Source organism: Salvelinus fontinalis, chromosome 42 (genome assembly GCF_029448725.1).
Source record: "Salvelinus fontinalis isolate EN_2023a chromosome 42, ASM2944872v1, whole genome shotgun sequence".
Lineage (NCBI taxonomy): Eukaryota > Metazoa > Chordata > Actinopteri > Salmoniformes > Salmonidae > Salvelinus > Salvelinus fontinalis.
The window spans coordinates 19,461,909-19,481,702 of record NC_074706.1 but is presented as its reverse complement, the minus strand read 5'-3'; the positions used below and the strand labels follow the sequence as shown (position 1 = coordinate 19,481,702).

General features: G+C 43.5%; 2 protein-coding genes and 2 long non-coding RNA genes across 6 annotated transcripts in view; 2 read left to right on the top strand and 2 right to left on the bottom strand.

Annotated features, from left to right (window-relative positions):
* Nucleotides 1-964: 964 nt before the first annotated feature.
* Nucleotides 965-3,289, bottom strand: LOC129841477 (uncharacterized). Its single transcript, XR_008757327.1, has 2 exons — nt 3,199-3,289; nt 965-1,768 (listed from the first exon to the last, which is right to left on the bottom strand). It is a non-coding gene; the product is annotated as an uncharacterized LOC129841477 (long non-coding RNA).
* LOC129841439 (uncharacterized) lies at nt 3,271-13,821 on the top strand. The gene is made up of 7 exons (XM_055909704.1): nt 3,271-3,547; nt 3,941-4,071; nt 4,255-4,422; nt 6,643-6,807; nt 7,179-7,290; nt 7,492-7,619; nt 11,495-13,821. Exons 1-7 carry the CDS (start codon nt 3,271-3,273, stop codon nt 12,386-12,388), a joined length of 1,875 nt encoding a protein of 624 aa, XP_055765679.1. The 3' UTR covers nt 12,389-13,821.
* LOC129841482 (uncharacterized) lies at nt 8,863-16,400 on the bottom strand. Of its 2 annotated transcripts, XR_008757334.1 has the most exons (4): nt 16,080-16,400; nt 10,503-15,355; nt 9,732-9,853; nt 8,863-9,623 (listed from the first exon to the last, which is right to left on the bottom strand). It is a non-coding gene; the product is annotated as an uncharacterized LOC129841482 (long non-coding RNA). The 2 variants fall into 2 exon arrangements; XR_008757333.1 differs by having other exon boundaries at nt 9,732-15,355.
* Nucleotides 15,945-19,794, top strand: part of LOC129841462 (zinc finger protein 19-like) — a 7,461-nt gene continuing 3,611 nt past the window's right edge. For both annotated transcript variants that reach the window (XM_055909736.1, XM_055909734.1), the window contains exons 1-2: nt 15,945-16,418; nt 16,781-16,911. In XM_055909736.1, coding sequence (XP_055765711.1) covers nt 16,160-16,418; nt 16,781-16,911 — 390 coding nt within the window. In that variant the 5' untranslated portion in view covers nt 15,945-16,159. The remainder of the gene's footprint in view (nt 16,419-16,780; nt 16,912-19,794) is intronic.

Here is a 19,794-nt window from a genome sequence, read left to right as displayed (position 1 = left end):
TATTATATAAAGCAACGGTTGTGATTGCATAAGCCTACGTTTAGATACATTTGAACAGTAGTAGGACCAATCTACCTTGTGTTATTATGGCTCCAAAGCAATACTAGTTGTACTCCCACCCCCATGGATTTAAAATGTCCCCCTCTGGCATGTCATCCTGCTTCCAGGTCGGTTAAATCAAAAACACGAAGTGTCTGCGGCACTCCAGGGCCAGGGTTGCCGACATTGGGCCGTCAGTAGTTACCACAGTCATAAAGTCATAAACCCAGGCTATTTCTACAATTTATCTTCTTAAAATGTGATTTTAAACCTAACCTTGACCTAGCTCTTGAAAACTCGAGGCAATATTCTGCATTCTCCTTACAGTTCAGCCATTATCTTCGCCCACAACTGGCTCATGTGAACTACAATCCAGACGCTGTGTTTTAACGTTTAGAAACATCAATGATCATAGTTTGCGGTGTGGCTTTCGAAATATATGGCCCTTATCTTTCATCAGCGAGAAAGAATCATTCAAATATAAAAGATACATTTACTGTAGCAGTTTTGCACAGAACCATACAGCTACGGGTGCCTCCATCAGAGCAAACTACACTTACCGAGTTATGCTTACATGCTGACTACACCGCTCATGTCACGTGCTTTGCAAAATACATTTAGACATACATGTTATTCAATTATTGCACCCACACTGCTCGCGAGCGTCTGCGTTGCCAAGGGCTAAAATAGAAGTCAGTTCTATTTCTAACGCAGATCGCGCTGCAAGGCCTGCCTCTCCCCTTTCCTCATTGGTTTGTAGAAGCAGGTACCCACATGCCATCTCCTCATTGATTATACCCATCTGGGTGACTGAAAAACGAACGAGGTCAGTGGCGGTAATGCACCTAATTTATGACAGTTGCCAATAGCAATCTAAAGTCAAGAGAAGAAAAATCCTGGAAGGAAGAGAGATGACTAGAAACGATTCGGTTGACCGTTTTATGTGTGAATTAATTCAATCAATCAATCAATCAATCAATTTTATTTTATATAGCCCTTCGTACATCAGATAATATCTCGAAGTGCTGTACAGAAACCCAGCCTAAAACCCCAAACAGCTAGAATGCAGGTGTAGAAGCACGGTGGCTAGGAAAAACTCCCTAGAAAGGCCAAAACCTAGGAAGAAACCTAGAGAGGAACCAGGCTATGAGGGGTGGCCAGTCCTCTTCTGGCTGTGCCGGGTGGAGATTATAACAGAACTATGCCAAGATGTTCAAAAATGTTCATAAGTGACAAGCATGGTCAAATAATAATCATGAATAATTTTCAGTTGGCTTTTCATAGCTGATCATTAAGAGTTGAAAAACAACAGGTCTGGGACAGGTGGCGGTTCCATAACCGCAGGCAGAACAGCTGAAACTGGAATAGCAGCAAGGCCAGGCGGACTGGGGACAGCAAGGAGTCACCACGGGCGGCAGTCCCGACGCATGGTCCAGGGCCCAGGTCCTCCGAGAGAAAGAAAGAGAGAAGGAGAAAATTAGAGAGAGCCAAGATTTTCAAAATGTTCATAAATGACAAGCATGGTCAAATAATAATCAGGAATAAATCTCAGTTGGCTTTTCATAGCCGATCATTAAGAGTTGAAAACAGCAGGTCTGGGACAGGTAGGGGTTTCGTAACCGCAGGCAGAAACAGTTGAAACTGGAATAGCAGCAAGGCCGGGCGGACTGGGGACAGCAAGGTGTCAGCATGCCCGGTAGTCCTGACGTATGGTCCTAGGGCTCAGGTTCTCAGAGAGAAAGAGAGAACGAGAGAATTAGAGAGAGCATACTTAAATTCACACAGGACACTGGATAAGACAGGAGAAGTATTCCAGGTATAACCAACTGACCCTAGCCCCCCGACACATAAACTACTGCAGCATAGATACTGGAGGCTGAGACAGGAGCGGTCAGGAGACACTGTGGCCCCATCCGAAGAAACCCCCGGACAGGGCCAAATTAGCTATTAATTGGCGGAGTAGAGGACCTTGTGCATTTCAGGTAAAATAACAACTCAATTTTTATATCCCAGGACAAATTAGCTAGCAACAGCAAGCTAGCTGAAAATGACAAATTAGCTAGCAAGTGCAAGCTTGCTAGCTAAATTTCCATAAATGTTTAATGCTTTTCGACCTGTCCCCAAATTAATATAATTGGTTCAGAGTTTGTTTTGATATTTTGACTTGCGTGTCATGATTGCGTTTGGTGTGGGGGGACAAAATACATTTATGCACGGCATGGTCATTACACAGGTGCACCTTGTGCTGGGGACAATAAACGGACTCTCTAGAATGTGCAGTTTTGTCACATAACAATGCCACAGATGTCTCAAGTTTTGAGAGAGCGTGCAATTGGCTTGCTGAATGCTGGAATGTCCACCAGAGCTGTTGCCAGATAATTAAATGTAAATTTCTCTACCATAAGCCGCCTCCAACATCATTTTAAAGAATTTGGCAGTACATGCAACAGGACTAAAAACCGCAGACAGAGTGTAACCACGCTAGCCCAGGACCTCCACACCCGGCTTCTTCACCTGGGACCAGCCACCCGGACAGCTGATGAAACTTTTGTGTATTTCTGTCTGTAATAAAGCCCTTTAGTGGGGAAAACATATTCTGATTGGTTTGGCCTGGGTCCCCAGTGGGTGGGTTGGTGGCTGGCCTGGATGCCAAGTAGGTGGGCCTATGCCTTCCCAGGCCCAGTCATGTGAAATCCATAGATTAAGGCCTAATGAATTTATTTCAATTGACTGATTTGCGTATATGAACTGCAACTTGTATGTTGCTTTTATATTTTTTTTCAGTATATATATATATATATATAATATATACACACATTATTTATATATATATATATATATATATTATATATATATATATACATTATTTATATATATATATATATATATATATATATATATATATATATATATAATATATATATATATTATATATATATATATATATAAATAATGTGTGTTCCTAGCCCATGATTCCTCCGACCTGTGAACGGCAACAAGCAATATACAACATAGCGTCTAGTCTGCCGGAAACTCACACTAAGAGGACATAAACGGAAGTGAACAGTGACCAAGTTAGCGTTTTTATTGCTGTTATTTAAACATTTATTAACACCCTAGAAAATACGAGTCTTTAACTGCACAGCATCACATACCTACCCCACGTAGTGTTTAATTCGCGTTGCAGACAGGACTTGGTTGATAGATGTTATCTACATAACGCTAGCTAAAATGTCTAACTGTATGGTTTATCACGCTCAAATAGCCTCCATCATGGAGGTGCTAGCGAATGCAGCCGTGGCAGAGATATGTAAAGTCGTAGACGATGATTATGCAGTGTTTCGTTTGGAAATAACTCAAAGCCAGAAAGAAAACAGAGGATTGCGGAGGAAACTACTGGAAATGAAGGTCGCACGGGAGCGCGCAGAGAGGACGACGCGAGAGCGCGTCCTTGCCAGTCGTCCCAATAGTGTCAAGATCTTCGACCGGTACAGGGGATTGGCAAGAGGTACATTTTGCTGAAGGCTGAGGATGCGCAGCCTGTCGCCGTTCATATATAGCGCAGTGCCTGTTGCCCCGTTCCTCTTTGTGTTACCAAGAATTTGGTCTTGGTCAGTTTTTGTATTGAATGGAATTATTCCCCTGATTACTTAGCTATCTTGCGCAAATACACAATATCATATTCTAATCAGATTTGAGATTTTCTGCATTTCCTATTATTTAGTCAACGAAAACAATGTGATGCATAGAACATAACACATCGATCAATAAATAGTATATCAAGAAGTTATGAGACCTTACATCCTTGCCAATTGTAGACAGTGACAATATTGTACAATATACTGTTGAGCATTGACAGTACCTAACCTAACCACCTCTTTCCCCCCAATCACTCTCTCAGGTGAAGGACATCTCACTGGAGGCCACAGGAGCTTTGTGAAGCCAGCGGAACACAATACATGGAGAGATGACCAACCAATCACTGTTGATGAGGGGAGTAGAACCTCAACCCAGCACGTTGTCATGATAAAGGTTAGTGTAATAGTTCTGCATAAAAAAAAATAAAGCTACTTTGTAAATCGATGTGGCCTGGTTATCTCAGAAAGGCTCCCCTCGGCTTTCACTTGCTTAAATGTACATCCTCATTCATCTCCCATAGGGGAGCTTATGAGACTTCCCTACAACATTGTTATCATTGTTATCTTCTTGTGTCAGTCTGCAGAGGCTGCAGGTCCTGTGGTCAAGCAGGAGAGGTCTGAAGGAGAGGAAATCCAACCGCACAGCAGAGACATCCAGACTGGAGCGTCTGGAGCACCCCCTGTAGCCACGGAGGACCCCACTACCACCCCAGCACAGCCAAGGGCCCGACGCAGCATCACAGAGGTCAGTGGAACGCCGAACGCCGTCCTCAAGTCAGAGACGGAGACCAAGACTTTAACACACAGGCAATTACACACAGGATCTGACCGTAGATCAGACCCAGAGGGGCTGGGGGACTGTGCCGTCCTCCTGCTCACGGCTGAGTATTTACCGGTAATTCACCAGAGCCAGAGGACAGTTCATTCCCATGGGGATGATGACGCATTAGACACTGGCGGTGATGATCAGTCTTGTTCTTACGCTACAGAGACGGACCCTGGTAACCTATCCTTGGGTTTAGAGACACAGACTGATCTGTCTAGAGGGGACAGGAACCGGTACAGTAGTAGTGTATCCTCTGAAGGGTGCCTTGATAAGAAAGGGGAGGTTATAGTGGTAGATGAGGTGACTGTGAAAATGGAGGGTGACGCTCCTACCACATGGAAGGCAGATAGTCACCTTGGAGACAGACAGGGCAAAGATTTCTTACATTATAGGGAAAGCTTAGAGACAAATCCAAACGTCGCGACCCACTCCCCTTTAGACGCATTCAGGAATCTAGACCAGTGTCCACGTTGATGGCACCTTCTGATTCACATGGCTGCGTCCTTTTCGATCAGGTATTGAACTCAATCGACAGGGCTTGAGCCCAGGCTCAGGGAGGAGGAGCCACATCAGGTAATAGTAAAAAGAAACGGTTCCCCTGCATGTTCTGTAACAAAGGCTTCAGCTGCCCCCAGAAGGTGGAGATCCACCAGAGGGTCCACACAGGGGTGAAACCCTTCAGCTGCCCCCAGTGTGAGAAGAGGTTCTCCCACCAGGACACCCTGAAGAGGCTGTACCATTGAGAGCATCTTGACTGGCTGCATCACTGCTTGGTATGGCAATAGCACCGCCCTAGATCGCATTGCGCTGCAGAGCGTGGTGCGGACAACCCAGTACATCCAGGACCTCTATATCAGGCGGTGTGAAAGGAAGGCCCGGAAAATAGTTTAAGACTCCAGCCGCCAAGCTATAGACTGTTCTCTCTGCTTCAGCACGGCAAGCGGTACCGGTGCATCAAGTCTGACATCGGCAGCTTCAAGCCATAAGTCTGCTAAATAGCTAACAAAATGGCTACATGGACCATCTGGGTTGACCCTTGTATTTTATTTTTGCATTGTCTCTATACACACTCACGCACACTCCAGAACACACACAAACACCCAATTCATAATTTGCTCACACACACAATATGCACATACATTTATCCTGACTCTACACCCACTCGCATACATTCATCATATACGCTGCTGCTACTCTGTTTATCATATATCCTGATGCCTTGTCACCTTACCCCTATACATATCTACCTCTGTCACTCCAGTATCACTGCAAATTGTAATATGGTACTGGAACTGACTGACTCTGTATATAGTATGCTTATTTACTTTTTCATTATGTTATTTTTAGTATTACATTGTTATTGATTACTGTATTGCTGGGTTTAGAGATTACAAGAAATGCATTTTACTGTACTTGTGCCGGCGACATTAAAACTTGAAGAAAGGAGAGAAAGGCCATTTGCCTGTACACACTGCAGGAAGAGGTTCTCAGAGAGGAACTACCTAAGGATACACCAGCAGAGAATACATTCCACTCTATAAAATAGAAAGTTACCATTCCACACGATAGCTTCTGACGTTTAAATCAAACCCTGCATTAATGACAAAGATACAGTTGTGTCGTTGTCAGCAGGAAAAAATCCATAGCTTTTGTGTGACATAAGCCTAAAAAGTCTGCTTCATATTGCGTTTGTGCTGTGTAGGTTATATGATATTCACAGATTTTCCCAAAGACACTGTTAATGAATGCAGTTTATCAAGTTCAAGACGATTTTTTTTTGTGTGTGTGGTTTTCATATGGTGTTTTTAACACTTGTTTAATAAACACAAAATGGGATCTTTTATTCTTAGACTTTCTCTGAGACTCCTAGACACTAACAAACACCTACTGTACACGTCAAAATAGTTTGTCTGATGATGACTTTTGACTTATCATAGCTGACTGATATTTACCCACAACAACATATTTATGTCCACCATGATGGGTTTAGCATCAATGAAGTCCTTCTGTAACTACAGTACAGGACTCAAACGTGGTGGGGATGGTTAAACACTCCATGTTGAAAGTGTGTTTATTATCTGTGTGTACGTACCTGAGGGAGAGTATGTCTGTGTAATCTGTATCGCCTGTCTCTTCCAGGAGGAGGAGAGTCCAGAGGTGCTGCTGGTGAATGAGGAGGGGTGTGAGGAGGGTCTGGGGAACCCTGAGGGGACCATGGTCATGGAGGACAACCAGACTACACCTCCTCCTGAACCCACAGAGGAACCAGCTGAGCAGCACATGACCAAACACAGTCTCACTGAGGTGAGCCCACTGTAAACTACTGTCTGAATGGTATTAGGTCAGGGCCCATATCCACAAACCCTCTCAGAGTTGGAGTGCTGATCTAGGATCAGTTTTGCCTTTTAGATCATAATGAATAAGACTATATAGACAGGTGAGGACCTGATACTCGATCAGCACTTCTACTCTGAGACTCTTTGTGGATACAGGCCTTAATCTGGTGTGGGACCATGCCTTTCAATTATCAAACCATTAAAGATAGTCAAGTAGACAAATCAACTAACGCGTTTGCATAGTACTCATAGCAATCCCTCATTGCCCAATCACAAGATAGCAGGGTGCTCATATCAGATTTCTTGATCCAACATCCTCTCACTCTGTATCTCTTACAGTCAGTAGACATGGAGGATGGGAAGCCTGATCTGCTGCTGGTCAAAGAGGAGACAATAGAAGACGGACCAGAGAGCATTGACCTGCTGAGTGGACTAAAGATGGGGGAGCAAGGTAAGAGAGACATGCATATACAGAACATAATAGATATACTTCAATGGGAATAGTGATGCACCTTGGCTATTATTTTCTCTTCATTCATCAAATTGAGTCAATACAATGTAGGTTTACATACTAAATTATAATGTATGAACTTGACCAGGTCATTAACTCATGCCGTGTTTATAAAGTCTAATTTGAAACCTCTTCCTGCAGGTGATTGGCTGGAGGATAACAGAGAAGACTGGGTGGCCGTCTTAGATTCCCAGACCCAGACTGGCGCGGCCAAGGGCCCGCAGGGCGATATCACTAAGCAGGCCAGGACCAGAGGCGACATAGTAGAGGTCAGTGGATTGGACAGCGTCCTCAACTCTGTATTGGGGAACAACACAGGGTCCATATTCCAGTTGAAACAGACAGTTGAAAACAAAACACCCAATCTTAGCCTTCATTACAACAGACTGGCTGAGACCAGGGTGAAGTGTAGATTTGGTCTGCGGGGACGGGGAGGTGTCTGTATGAGAACAGACGCAGACTCGGCTAGCGATGCTCTGTCCTGCTCCTATAGTTGTGATTCAAAGAGACTGATGGCACCTCAGGTTAACCCCCTAACAGGTGCTACCTTCAGCCTGCCTTCTATAGGATCTATCAACTGGAACATGGACCCTGTGACAACACAGACACTGGCTGTGTCCGAATACCCATAATAGCGTTCTACATACTGTACTTAAACTGTATAGTATGTACTCATTGTCATACTATTTATGATGTAATGTTCTGTACAAAAATATGCCATATGCCATGACTGTTGCGTACTACTTTGCTACGGCTTCGCAAATATAACTGGGTAGCTTGGTTAAATATGAAGTTGTCGCTCAACAACTGCAAGCTTATCGGGTATCCAGCTAACTTCAAGTCCTACGAGCAGAAAATCATTGTCACAGATCAAAAGGAAAAATGTCTTCAATAATACATATCATAGCAAAGAAACGGGATTCAAACATGTAAAAAATACATTTGAACGCATTAAATTGTCCACCAGCAATAGTAAAGTCTTGGCACCTTTAGGTTTGAATTTCAGTCTGATGGGGGGGGGGGGGCTTAAAGGCAGGTGTTTGTATAGAAAACCTGAGATTGGTCACTTTCACTGGAGTGGACGAACTAACAAATTCCTGCCCTAGGCCAGTCCAGTGTTGGGATTGGCTATTACGTAGCCTGCAACTTGTGTGATTGCTTGAGCCGTCTGTTTGTGGGCCTTCACATGCAATACAGTGCCGTCTGTTTAGCTAGCTTGCCAGCTTAAATTCAAATAGGTGTACTATAACTTAAGTTGAGTGGAATCTACTCACTAAAGATAGCTAGCTATTTGTTCACCAGCAATGTTTGTCTGTAAAATGAAAGCAAAGAGTCCACTAATTGAAGGCAGGATCCAATATTTACGGTATTAAGCCCAAGGACTCACGCACACAGCACATTGGGATTTTGAACTATATGAAGACCCCAAGGGGACAATCTGCTACAGTTCATAAAGTACATAACAGGTCCCAAATAACAGAATGTAATCTGACGTGAAAATGATAAACCAGCTAAACATGTCAGAATCAGCTTTATTCCCCAAATATATTTGCATGTACAGGAATTTGACTCTGAAATGGTGCTGTCACAATAAACAGACAAAATATATAGACTCAGAATTTCCACAGATCCACAAAACTTTAGACTAAACTATAAGATACATGATAAATGATGCATTTAAGCGATATGCAGAGAGTGCAAAGAGCAATGTGCAGCTCTGGGATAATGGTGCAGGGTGCAAAGTCCATAGACGAGAGAATCATCGTGAACCAGGTGGCCGGTTGGTGAGGGCCACGGCTCGGTGGAAGAAACTGTTTAGGTGGCGGGACGGGTTTTGGTCGTGATTGACCTGAACCGTTTGGAAGAGATGGTGGAAGGGGTCGGCGATGATCTTTCCTGTACGGTTCCTTGCCCTAGAGTCATGTAAGACCTCAATGGAGGGCAGGTGGCAGCCAATAACCCTCTCAGCAGACCGGCCAATCATTGCAATGATCAAGGAGGTGAGGATGGACTCGATGATGGTCGTTTAGAATTGAATCAGTATACACAGCATTCAAAGGAGGACTGAGGTAAAAACAATGCCATGCATTCACCAAACATTGCACTGAGAAACAGATTTGATGTATAGTAATTGGCTGATTGGGACCCATCATTGTCTATCAATTACAGAATCTTGAACGATTTCAATTTGGCATTGAAAGTTTTACAGGTCTAATACAGGGGTCAAATCGTATAGGGAGTTTCATCAGATTTCATCAGCAAGCCAGAGCCATCTGTGGAAAAAGCATACGTAGAACAAAGATAAGCATCATTCAACATAAGATTCCACCTAAAACAATGACATGACCTCTGTCCCAATTAATCTCTGCTCAACTCCTCACTTCCTCTACTCGCATCCTTCTTAAAACCCATTGGAAGAGGTCTGAGGCGAGGAACCTTGGGCCGTCTCCTCCAATGGGGTTTTAGGAGGAGCCATGGCCTGTCCTTGCATCCATAACTCTGTCTAGAGAAAGAGAAAGAGAACAAGTTGTCAGGAAATGTCACAGTTCAAAAGGAGTTTAAATGTTTTACCACCTTACTGTTGCAATCAAGGTAACAGTCCATTTTGTTAAGACTGCTGTGGCTGTAGGCAACTACGGATGATAATTTAGCCAAATAATAACACGCAATTTGGGACTGAGCCGAGCTGTACCAATCCACGCCACTTGTCAGTCAGCATGGCTCCGTGTTGACTTAGCTACAAGCATTTTGCTACACTCGCATTAACATCTGCTAATGCATTAACATCTGCTGAGACCAATAAAATTTGATTTGACTTGAATGCTCTTAGTTCAATCAATCACGTTTATTTATAAAGCCCTTTTTACATCAGCCAATATCACAAAGTGCTATACAGAAACCCAGCCTAAAACCCCAAACAGCAAGCAATGCAGATGTAGAAGCATAGTGGCTTGGAAAAATTCCCTAGAAAGGCAGGAACCTAGGAAGAAACCTAGAGAGGAACCAGGCTCTGCGGGGTGGCCAGTCCTCTTCTGGCTGTGCCGGGTGGAGATTATAACAGTACACGGCCAAAGATGTTCAAACGTTCATAGATGACCAGCAGATTCAAATAATAATAATCAGTGGTTGTAGAGGGTGCAACAGGTCAGCACCTCAGGAGTAAATGTCGGGACAAGGTAGCACGTCAGGTGAACAGGTCAGGGTTTCATAGCCGCAGGCAGAACAGTTGAAACTGGAGCAGCAGCATGACCAGGTGGACTGGGGACAGCAAGGAGTCATCAGGCCAGGTAGTCCTGAGGCATGGTCCTAGGGCTCAGGTCCTCCGAGAGGAGAAAGAGAGAGAATTAGAGGGAGCATACTTCAATTCACACAGGACACCAGATAAGACAGGAGAAATACTCCAGACATAAGACTGACCCCCCAAAAAATGTAATAATACAAATATGTAAATAACATTGAATTGCACATATTGAGGTATATACAGTACCAGTCAAACGTTTGGACACAGACTCATTCCAGGGTTTTTCTTTTTACATTGTAGAATAATAGTGAAGACATCAACTATATATTTTATGTTTGAGATTCTTCGAAGTAGCCACCTTTTGCCTTGATGTCTTCACTATTGTTCGACAATGTAGAAAATACTAAAAATAAAATAAAAACCCTGGAATGAGTAGGTGTCCAAACGTTTGACTGGTACTGTATATACCTCAATATGAGCAATAGTGCCTTACTTCATGTTTACTTGACATTAAGTTGTGAAGCTGTGTGTAATGTTGTATTGAACCTTTTCCAAAGTATTCTAAAATTAATTTTATCAAAGCGAGGGTACCAGATTTACAGAAAAGGTATAGTGTTACCATAGTGAGAAGTTATTCTTGTCACGTATCGTTTTGTGCAATAAATGTGATTGTAATGCCATTTTGTTTAAATTAAATACTAAATTCACTCGGTGCTGTCTGACTTGGTTATTTTTGTATCATTGCAAAGATTCCAATGGCTCCATATTGTTAGGTACTTAAATCACAGTGTTAGAGATGGGCTTGACTGTGGTTAATATTTTATAATAATGTCATGTTTGTGTGTAAAGCAAAGAGTTTCTTACATAAACCTTTATGCTTTTCTGTACCATCTTTGTTTGCAGTCTGCAGTCCATGAAGACTTGCTGATATCCGGTGTTACTGGCGGGAGAGACTGGACCTCTGAAGCGGCTGGTCACAAACCCTGGCACCAGATTATGGATCAGGAGCCGTCGCTCTTCCTTCCAGAGTCAGAACCAGAACCCAACCGTAAGGGACAGACACTCCACCACCATTACACAGAACACAACCAGTGGACAGGTGGACTAAACAACCTCAGTCCTGGTGGTCATCAGAGAGACAGAGGCTCCAGTCATGGATCCAGTCTGCAGCCCAGATCCTTCTCTTCACAGTCTCAGTGCAGTGATGAAGCAGGGCCTGGGGCTGATAGAGATAGACCCTCCTGTTCCTATGATACAAACACCACAGTATCCATGATTAACAGAGCAGGTCACCCTGGGCTTCAGCCTTCACAGAGAGCTGTGCGAGACCCCCCTGGTGGGAGTCTAACAGGAAGTCTGTCTTCTCCTTCAGGGTCACATCTAATGCCCGGTGACTGGGTCCATAGAAGGCCTGGACCTGGGTCTAGCCTTCCGCAGTTACCTCATGATTACCCCACCAATACAGACAAGGTCAGGATGGGCGTTCACCTAGCCTATAACACAGCACACAATCCCAACAACACCCAAACAATGGCTAGAGGTCAAGGAGGGAGCTCAAAGACTAACCACTTGAGGGTGGTGACTCCCGTTTCTACCTCTGGTGTCATTGGGTCACAACGTGGGAGGCCAAGCATTAAGACGGACACCGACAAGCCGTACGTCTGCCCCACGTGTGGAAAGCGCTTTACTGAGGCTAACTATGTGAAGCAGCACCAGACCGTTCACACCCTTCAAGTGCAGACTAAACTACAAGAGCTTATCAGACATAGGAGTGTCCACAACGGGGAGAAATCGTAGCAGTGTGTCTTCAGATGTACGCAGGGGATGTCAGGGAATCATTCTTTAGCTGACATATTATAGTTATCATGTGAAGTGTCTTGGTAAGAGTGTAATTAACAACATACCCCCTCATTAACACTTTGTTAACTTGTTTTTAAGAGACAGTACATCTAGGCTAGAACAAGGACAGTTGAATATTTACCTTACTGAGGTGATGTAGATGGAATAAAGTAATTATATTATTTTCTACTCTATTCTTGCTAACACACTGTTCTTTCTAAACAAGTCTGCGCTCAGCTTGAAAGATACTGATCATAAGAGATTTGATGTGTAATGTAATAAGCAGTACTGTATTTCAAAGAACAGCGTAAATAACTTTTTAATTTAACCACACCCTTTGAACTATTCGCCAACCAATAAGGACCACAGCCTTAACTTGTGGATTATGGAGAGTCTATGCTAATGGGGCCACGTTAGACACTCTACTCACTTGCACAGGTTCACCACAAGGGTGCCACCCCTCCTTTTTATTTTCTACACCAATGACTGAGTGCCCACACCAACCGCCATTTTATGAAGTTTGCCGATGACTCAGTCCTCCAGTCACTCCTCTCAAGAGCCTGACCATGGCCCAGCCATCCAGGACTTCATTGACTGGTGTGGCAGTACGCTGCTGGAGTTGAATGTCTTTAAGACAAAATACAATTATTGTCGACTTCAGGAGGAAGCCCGCCAGTATGATGATCATTGATGGAGAGGAGGTGGACAATGTGGACCAGTATAAATATCTTGGTACCATCTTTGATAACACCCGGAAGTTTGAGCAAAACACAGACGACCATCATCAAAATAGCAGACACAATACTTCCTCAGGAAACTGAACTCATTAAGTGTCCACAAATCAATATTGCAATCATTTTTACAGTTCTTTCAACGAGAGCATTCTGTGTTGTCCTTCGTATGCTGTTTTACATCCCTCTCTGTCAAGAACAGATACTGGCTTCAAGCCATTGTGAACACCTGCTCAAAGATCACCGGGGTGCCTTTCAGAAGTCTGGAGGAAAGCCTATGACATTGTGGAGGAGAGCACCGTGTCCTCAACCCGCAGCTCCATCTGCTCCCCTTTGGGACGTCGCCTGTGCTTTCTCAAGTGTTCCACCAATAGGCGCAGGGTGTTGTTTGTGCCCGAGGCCAATCGCCTGGTTAACAGGACAATTAATGAAGACCTAGGGACTATTCTGGAGATAATTAATGGCAGGGCTAAACTAAGAACGGTGGCTACCATGGACTTAAAATGGCACCATGCACTTTTAACTGATGCCTTAGTTTTTCTTTTGGCTCTTACTTTAAAAGAAATATACTGTGTGTGTGTTTGTCCTGTCTGAAGCACCGTCAGCCCTGAACGAATTGCCTCTCGGGGATGAATAAAGATGTATTCTAAGTTTTGAGAAGTAGAATTGTTACGCTTTTCTTTTTCTTTTGTGCATCCTTTGCCCAGAGGCAGCGGGCGCTCCGTGTCACATTCCTCAGGATCGACCTGTGTCGTGCTTTGCTCTCTGGAGCAGGTAGCATTGAGTGTAGAGGTGGATCAACTGAAAATGAATATTTCTGGTGTTTGTGACGTCTGCCGTTTGTTGAGACGTAGATCCGGTGGCAATGGCAAGACTGAGAATACCCTATCTGTCTTGAACTATGACACAGAGTTTCTACCTGATAAGGTCAGGTTAGGTCATATTTGCTATTCTGTGAGGCCTATGTTCCGAACCCGCTATGGTGCTTCAGTTGCAAAGGATTCAGACACGTTGCAGCAATGTCTAGAGGGGAGATCCCACAATGTGAGAAATGTGCAGGAGGGCATAGTCAGAGAGTGTTGGGATAGACAGAATTCGAGTGGTGCAGAAAGTGTCCTATGCTGAGGCAGTGAAGAGAATAGAGGACAGCCCAAGGGTGAGTGAATAGGCCTGAAGAGAGAGCACTAGAGAGGATGAGTTTTAGTAAAGTAGGGTATCTTGCATTTATTGCTACGGTTATTAACTGTCCTGCACTGATGGAGTGTAAATCCCAGAAAATACAGTTAACTGCCAAAATAATGGAAACAATTGAGTAAATGAGGGATGCAAAGTATATTGAAAGCAGATGCTTCCACACAGGTTTGGTTCCTGAGTTAATTAAGCAATTAACATCCCATCATGCTTAGGGTCATGTATAAAAATACTGGGTAGGCCATTATTTTGGCTACCGTGGCTATGCCTCCATAGAATGACAATGTCCCCATTCACAGGGTGCGAGTGGTCACTGAATGGTTTGATGAGCATAAATTGTGTAAACCATATGCCATGGTCATCTCAGTAACCAGATATCAACCAACTTGAACACTTATGGGAGATTCTGGAGCGGCGCCTGAGACTTTCCCACCACTATCAACAAAACACCAAATTATGGACTGTCTTGTGGATAAATAGATGTCGCATCCCTCCAAATAGATTTCCAGACATTTGTAGAATATATGCCAAGGCGCATTAAAGCTGTTCTGGCTCATGTTGGCCCAACGCCCAATTAAGACACTTATGTTGGCGTTCCCTTTATTTTGGCAGTTACCTGTAGATGTGGCAGCAATTACCTGTAGATGTGGCAGCAGTTACCTGTAGACGTGGCAGCAGTTACCTGTAGATGTGGCAGCAGTTACCTGTAGATGTGGTAGCAGTTACCTGTAGATGTGGCTGCAGCAGATATATTTTTGGGTGTAAGAGATTTTAGAAGATCTACAGAGGGTTTAAAGGGGACCATCCTTCCAGGCTGTGAGTGCGCCAGTTCATTCAAAGATCCATCAGAGGATGCACACAGGGGTAAACCCGTTCGGCTGCCACCTCTGCTAGGCCAGTTTCTCCACCCTGAAGCGGCCCCAGAGGGTCCACACTGGAAAAATCCTACAGCTGCCCCCAGTGTGAGAAGAGGTTCTCTCAACAGCACCAGCTAAAGAGGCACCTGCAGGTTCACACGGGAGAGAGGACGTTCACCTGTCAGAACTGCAGGAAGAGGATCTCAGAGGGGAGCTACCTTCGAAAATGCACACGGCCCATGTATAATGATATGTAATGTAGTATTAGTAAATTTGTAATTCATTCTGTTGATTTTGGATGTAGTAGGGAGCTGGATGAGGTGAACGGAGGAAAGAATGAGTAGATTATATGGTGAAGGTTTGTGTAATGGTATCTGTAAAAATACTTCACTGATAAAGTGATGAGATGCTGGTATTTTATAAAGAGTAAAAAAAACTTGACAGAAAGTAGTCTAGATGTGTGTAATGTAATGTTTAACATTTTCCAAAGTATTCTGAGTGGGGGGTACCAGATTTACAGAAATTGTAAAGTGTTAGCATAGTGTGAACAGTTATGTAGATGTAATAAAGTAATTCTTTATTTTCTTTCTAATACTGTTCATTCGGAACAAGTCTAAAACAAGTCATGAGCTTTGATGCATAATGTAATAAGCAGTAGCGTCATTCAAAAACAGCGCGCATACCCTATTCATTTAGCCACACCCTTTGAGCTATGATGCCAACCAATAAGATCCTTTCTCTTCAGTGTAAACGGAAGTGAACTGACCAAGAACAATTTCCACGTTAGCGTTATTGTTGTAATTTAGACGTTTATTAACACCATGGAACTCAAAATATGACTCATTTAACTGCACTACATTATATACTTACACCAGGCAGTGTTTAATTCGCGTTGAAGACAGGACTTGGTTGATAGATGTTATCAAGATAACGCTAGCTACCTGCTAACAATGGCTAACTGTATGGTTTTTCACACTCAAATAGCCTCCATCATGGAGGTACTAGCAAATGCAGCCGTGGCAGACATCTGTAAACTCGTAGACGACGACTATGCAGTGTTTCGTTTGGAAATAACTCAAAGCCAGAAAGAAAGCAGGGCATTGCGGAGGAAACTACAGCTACTGGAACTGAAGGTGGCACGAGAGCGCGTCCTCGCCAGTCGTCCCAGTACTGTTAAGATCCTCGACCGATACAAAGGAATGGCAAGAGGTACATTTTGCAAAAGGCCGAGGCTGTGAGACCTGTCGCCCTGATCCCCTCTAATGTGTGACTAGATGTGTCAACCACATATACGGTTAACCAGAATTGGGTCTAGGTCAGATGGATAGTATGCAATACTACCCCTGATTACTTAGCACAAAGACACTTGATTTACTGCTTTTCCCATTATTTACTCATTGAAAACCATATGATGCATGGAACATAATTATAATAATCAAATCTATGAATAGTATATCAAGAGGTTATGTGGAGTGTTATCTTACACCCTTGCCAATTCTAGTGTACAATATAGTATTGAGCATTGACAGTAGCTGACCTAACCACCTCTTTTTCCCAAATCACTTTCTCAGGTGAAGGACATCTCATTGGAGGCCACAGGAGCTTTGTGAAGCCAGCGGGACACAATACATGGAGAGGTGACGAACCAATCACTGTTGATGAGGGGAGTGGAACCTCAACCCAGCATGTTATCATTATAGAGGTTAGTTTAATAGTGTTACATAAAAATATACAGTTACTTTGTAAATCAAATGTGGCCCGTTCATTGCAGAAAGGCTCCCCTCAGCTATTCACTTGCTTACATGTACATCTGCCATAGGGGAGCTTGTAAGACTTCTTTACGACATTGTTATCCAATACAATTGATGTACCGGTAACAATCTGTGGGGCTGTTACGGTGACCAAATTACCGCCACACCGGCAGTCTTGAGTCATGACTGCAGCCAAAATCCACAACACTGTTTAGTCACGGAAACTAGGCTTCTCCTAGCTCTGATGCTGCTGATGGTAATTAGTAGCTTACCAAACTTGCTAACTGTCTGGTACGCAGCACTCTATTGTCCCTCTAACATGAATGCAAATGTAATCTAAAATCAAATCAAACACTTCATGAGAGCTCATGTTGCGCAAAATTTCAATTGGCTATGCAATTGCTTGAGAAAAGAGATTTGATGGCCTCTATTAATAAGAAAAGGAACCCATCAGCTTTCTATAGGCTAGGCCTACTATAGTTGTTTCTCAACTTTCCTAATATTAAGCACATAGCTTCAGGAGTATAGCCTACCTGGCTGAGATGAAAATGAACCACAGGAAAAGAGTCCTCCATTCGCTATAGATGACATGTATTTTTTTCCCCTGCCCCTGTTCCTGAGACAGGTGCATGATAAATGGTCCATTATAAATCAAAACTAATTTCACACATACAGTCTATTCGGAAAGTATTCAGGCCCCTTCACCTTTTACACATTGTTACGTTACAGCCTTATCCTAAAATGGATTCAATATTTTTGCTCATTTATAAAAAATAAAAAATACAGAACAGAGACCTTATTTGCATAAGTATTTAGACCCTTTGCTATGAGACTCAAAAAATTGAGCTCCGGTGCATCCTGTTTCCATTGTTCATCCTTGAGATGTTTCTACAACTTGGAGTCCACCTGTGGTAAATTCAATTGATTGGACATTATTCGGAAAGGCACTTTCCTGTCTATATAAGGTCCCACAGTTGACAGAGCATGTCAGAGCAAAAACCATGCCAATAGAGCTCAGAGACAGGATTGTGTCGAGGCACAGATCTGGGGAAGGGTACCAAAAAAGTTTACAGTATTGAAGGTCGCCAAGAATACAGTGGCCTCCATCATTTTTAAATAGAAGAAGTTTGGAACCACCAAGACTCTTCCTAGAGCTGGCATCCTGGTCAAACTGAGCAACTGGGGGAGAAGGGCTTTGGTCTGACAAAGCTCCAGAGTTCCTCTGTGATGGGAGAACCTTCCAGTCAGACAACCATCTTCGCAGCACTCCACCAATCAGGCCTTTATGGAAGAGTGGCCAGACGGAAGCCACTCCTCAGTAAAAGGCACATGACAGCCCGCTTGGAGTTTGCCAAAAGGCACCTAAAGGGCTCTCAGACCATGAGAAACAAGATTCTCTCGTCTGATGAAACCAAGATTGAACTCTTTGCCCTGAATGCCAAGTGTCACGTCTGGAGGACACCAAGCACTGCTCATCACCTGGGCAATACCATCCCTACGGTGAAGCATGGTGGAAGCATCATGCTGTGTGGATGTTTTTCAGCGGCAGGGACTGTGAGACTAGTCAGGATCAAGGGAAAGATGAATGGAGTAAAGTACACAGAGATCCTTGATGAAAACCTGCTCCAGAGTGCTCAGAACCTCAGACTAGGGCGAAGGTTCACCTTTCAGCTGGACAACGACCCGAAGCATACAACCAAGACAACGTAGGAGTGGCTTCGGGCCAAGTTTTTGAATGTCCTTGAGTGGCCCAGCTAGAGCCCGGACTTGAACCCAATCGAACATCTCTGGAGAGACCTGAAAATAGTGAAGAAATAGTGATGGGGTCTGAATACTTTACAAATGCACTGTATATTATTTAGTATGTGAAAGACATGATTAAAGTAAGAATAGTTTGATGGATGACAATATTAGCCTTGTAATATTATGTATTATCACTTGTGAATGATGCCCAGCTTGTGCAGTAAGGCAAGAAACAGAGTATGCCTTTTTTCCCCGACTTTTTCAAATCAGTCACACACCTCATGTAGCCTAGCCCATATACCTATATATTGATAAAGTTTATCACAACTAAAGTGGCTAAATAACTTCTTAAAATTAAGCACATTCATCTTCTTTGCAACTGGTGTAGAGCCTAACTGGCATACATACAGTGGGGCAAAAAAGTATTTAGTCAGCCACCAATTGTGCAAGTCTGGCACTGCAGGATTTGAGTCCCTGGCGGCGTAGTGTGTTACTGATGGTAGGCTTTGTTACTTTGGTCCCAGCTCTCTGCAGGTCATTCACTAGGTCCCCCCGTGTGGTTCTGGGGTTTTTGCTCACCGTTCTTGTGATCATTTTGACCCCACGGGGTGAGATCTTGCGTGGAGCCCCAGATCGAGGGAAATTATCAGTGGTCTTGTATGTCTTCCATTTCCTAATAATTGCTCCCACAGTTGATTTCTTCAAACCAAGCTGCTTACCTATTGCAGATTCAGTCTTCCCAGCCTGGTGCAGGTCTACAATTTTGTTTCTGGTGTCCTTTGACAGCTCTTTGGTCTTGGCCATAGTGGAGTTTGGAGTGTGACTGTTTGAGGTTGTGGACAGGTCTCTTTTATCTTGCTTGTTTGTAGGTGACCAAATACTTATTTTCCACCATAATTTGCAAATAAATTCATTAAAAATCCTACAATGTGATTTTCTGGATTTTTTTTCTCATTTTGTCTGTCATAGTTGAAGTGTTCCTATGATGGAAATTACAGGCCTCTCTCATCTTTTTAAGTGGGAGAACTTGCACAATTGGTGGCTGACTAAATACTTTTTTGCCCCACTGTAGGTGGTGCGTGAGTTTCTAG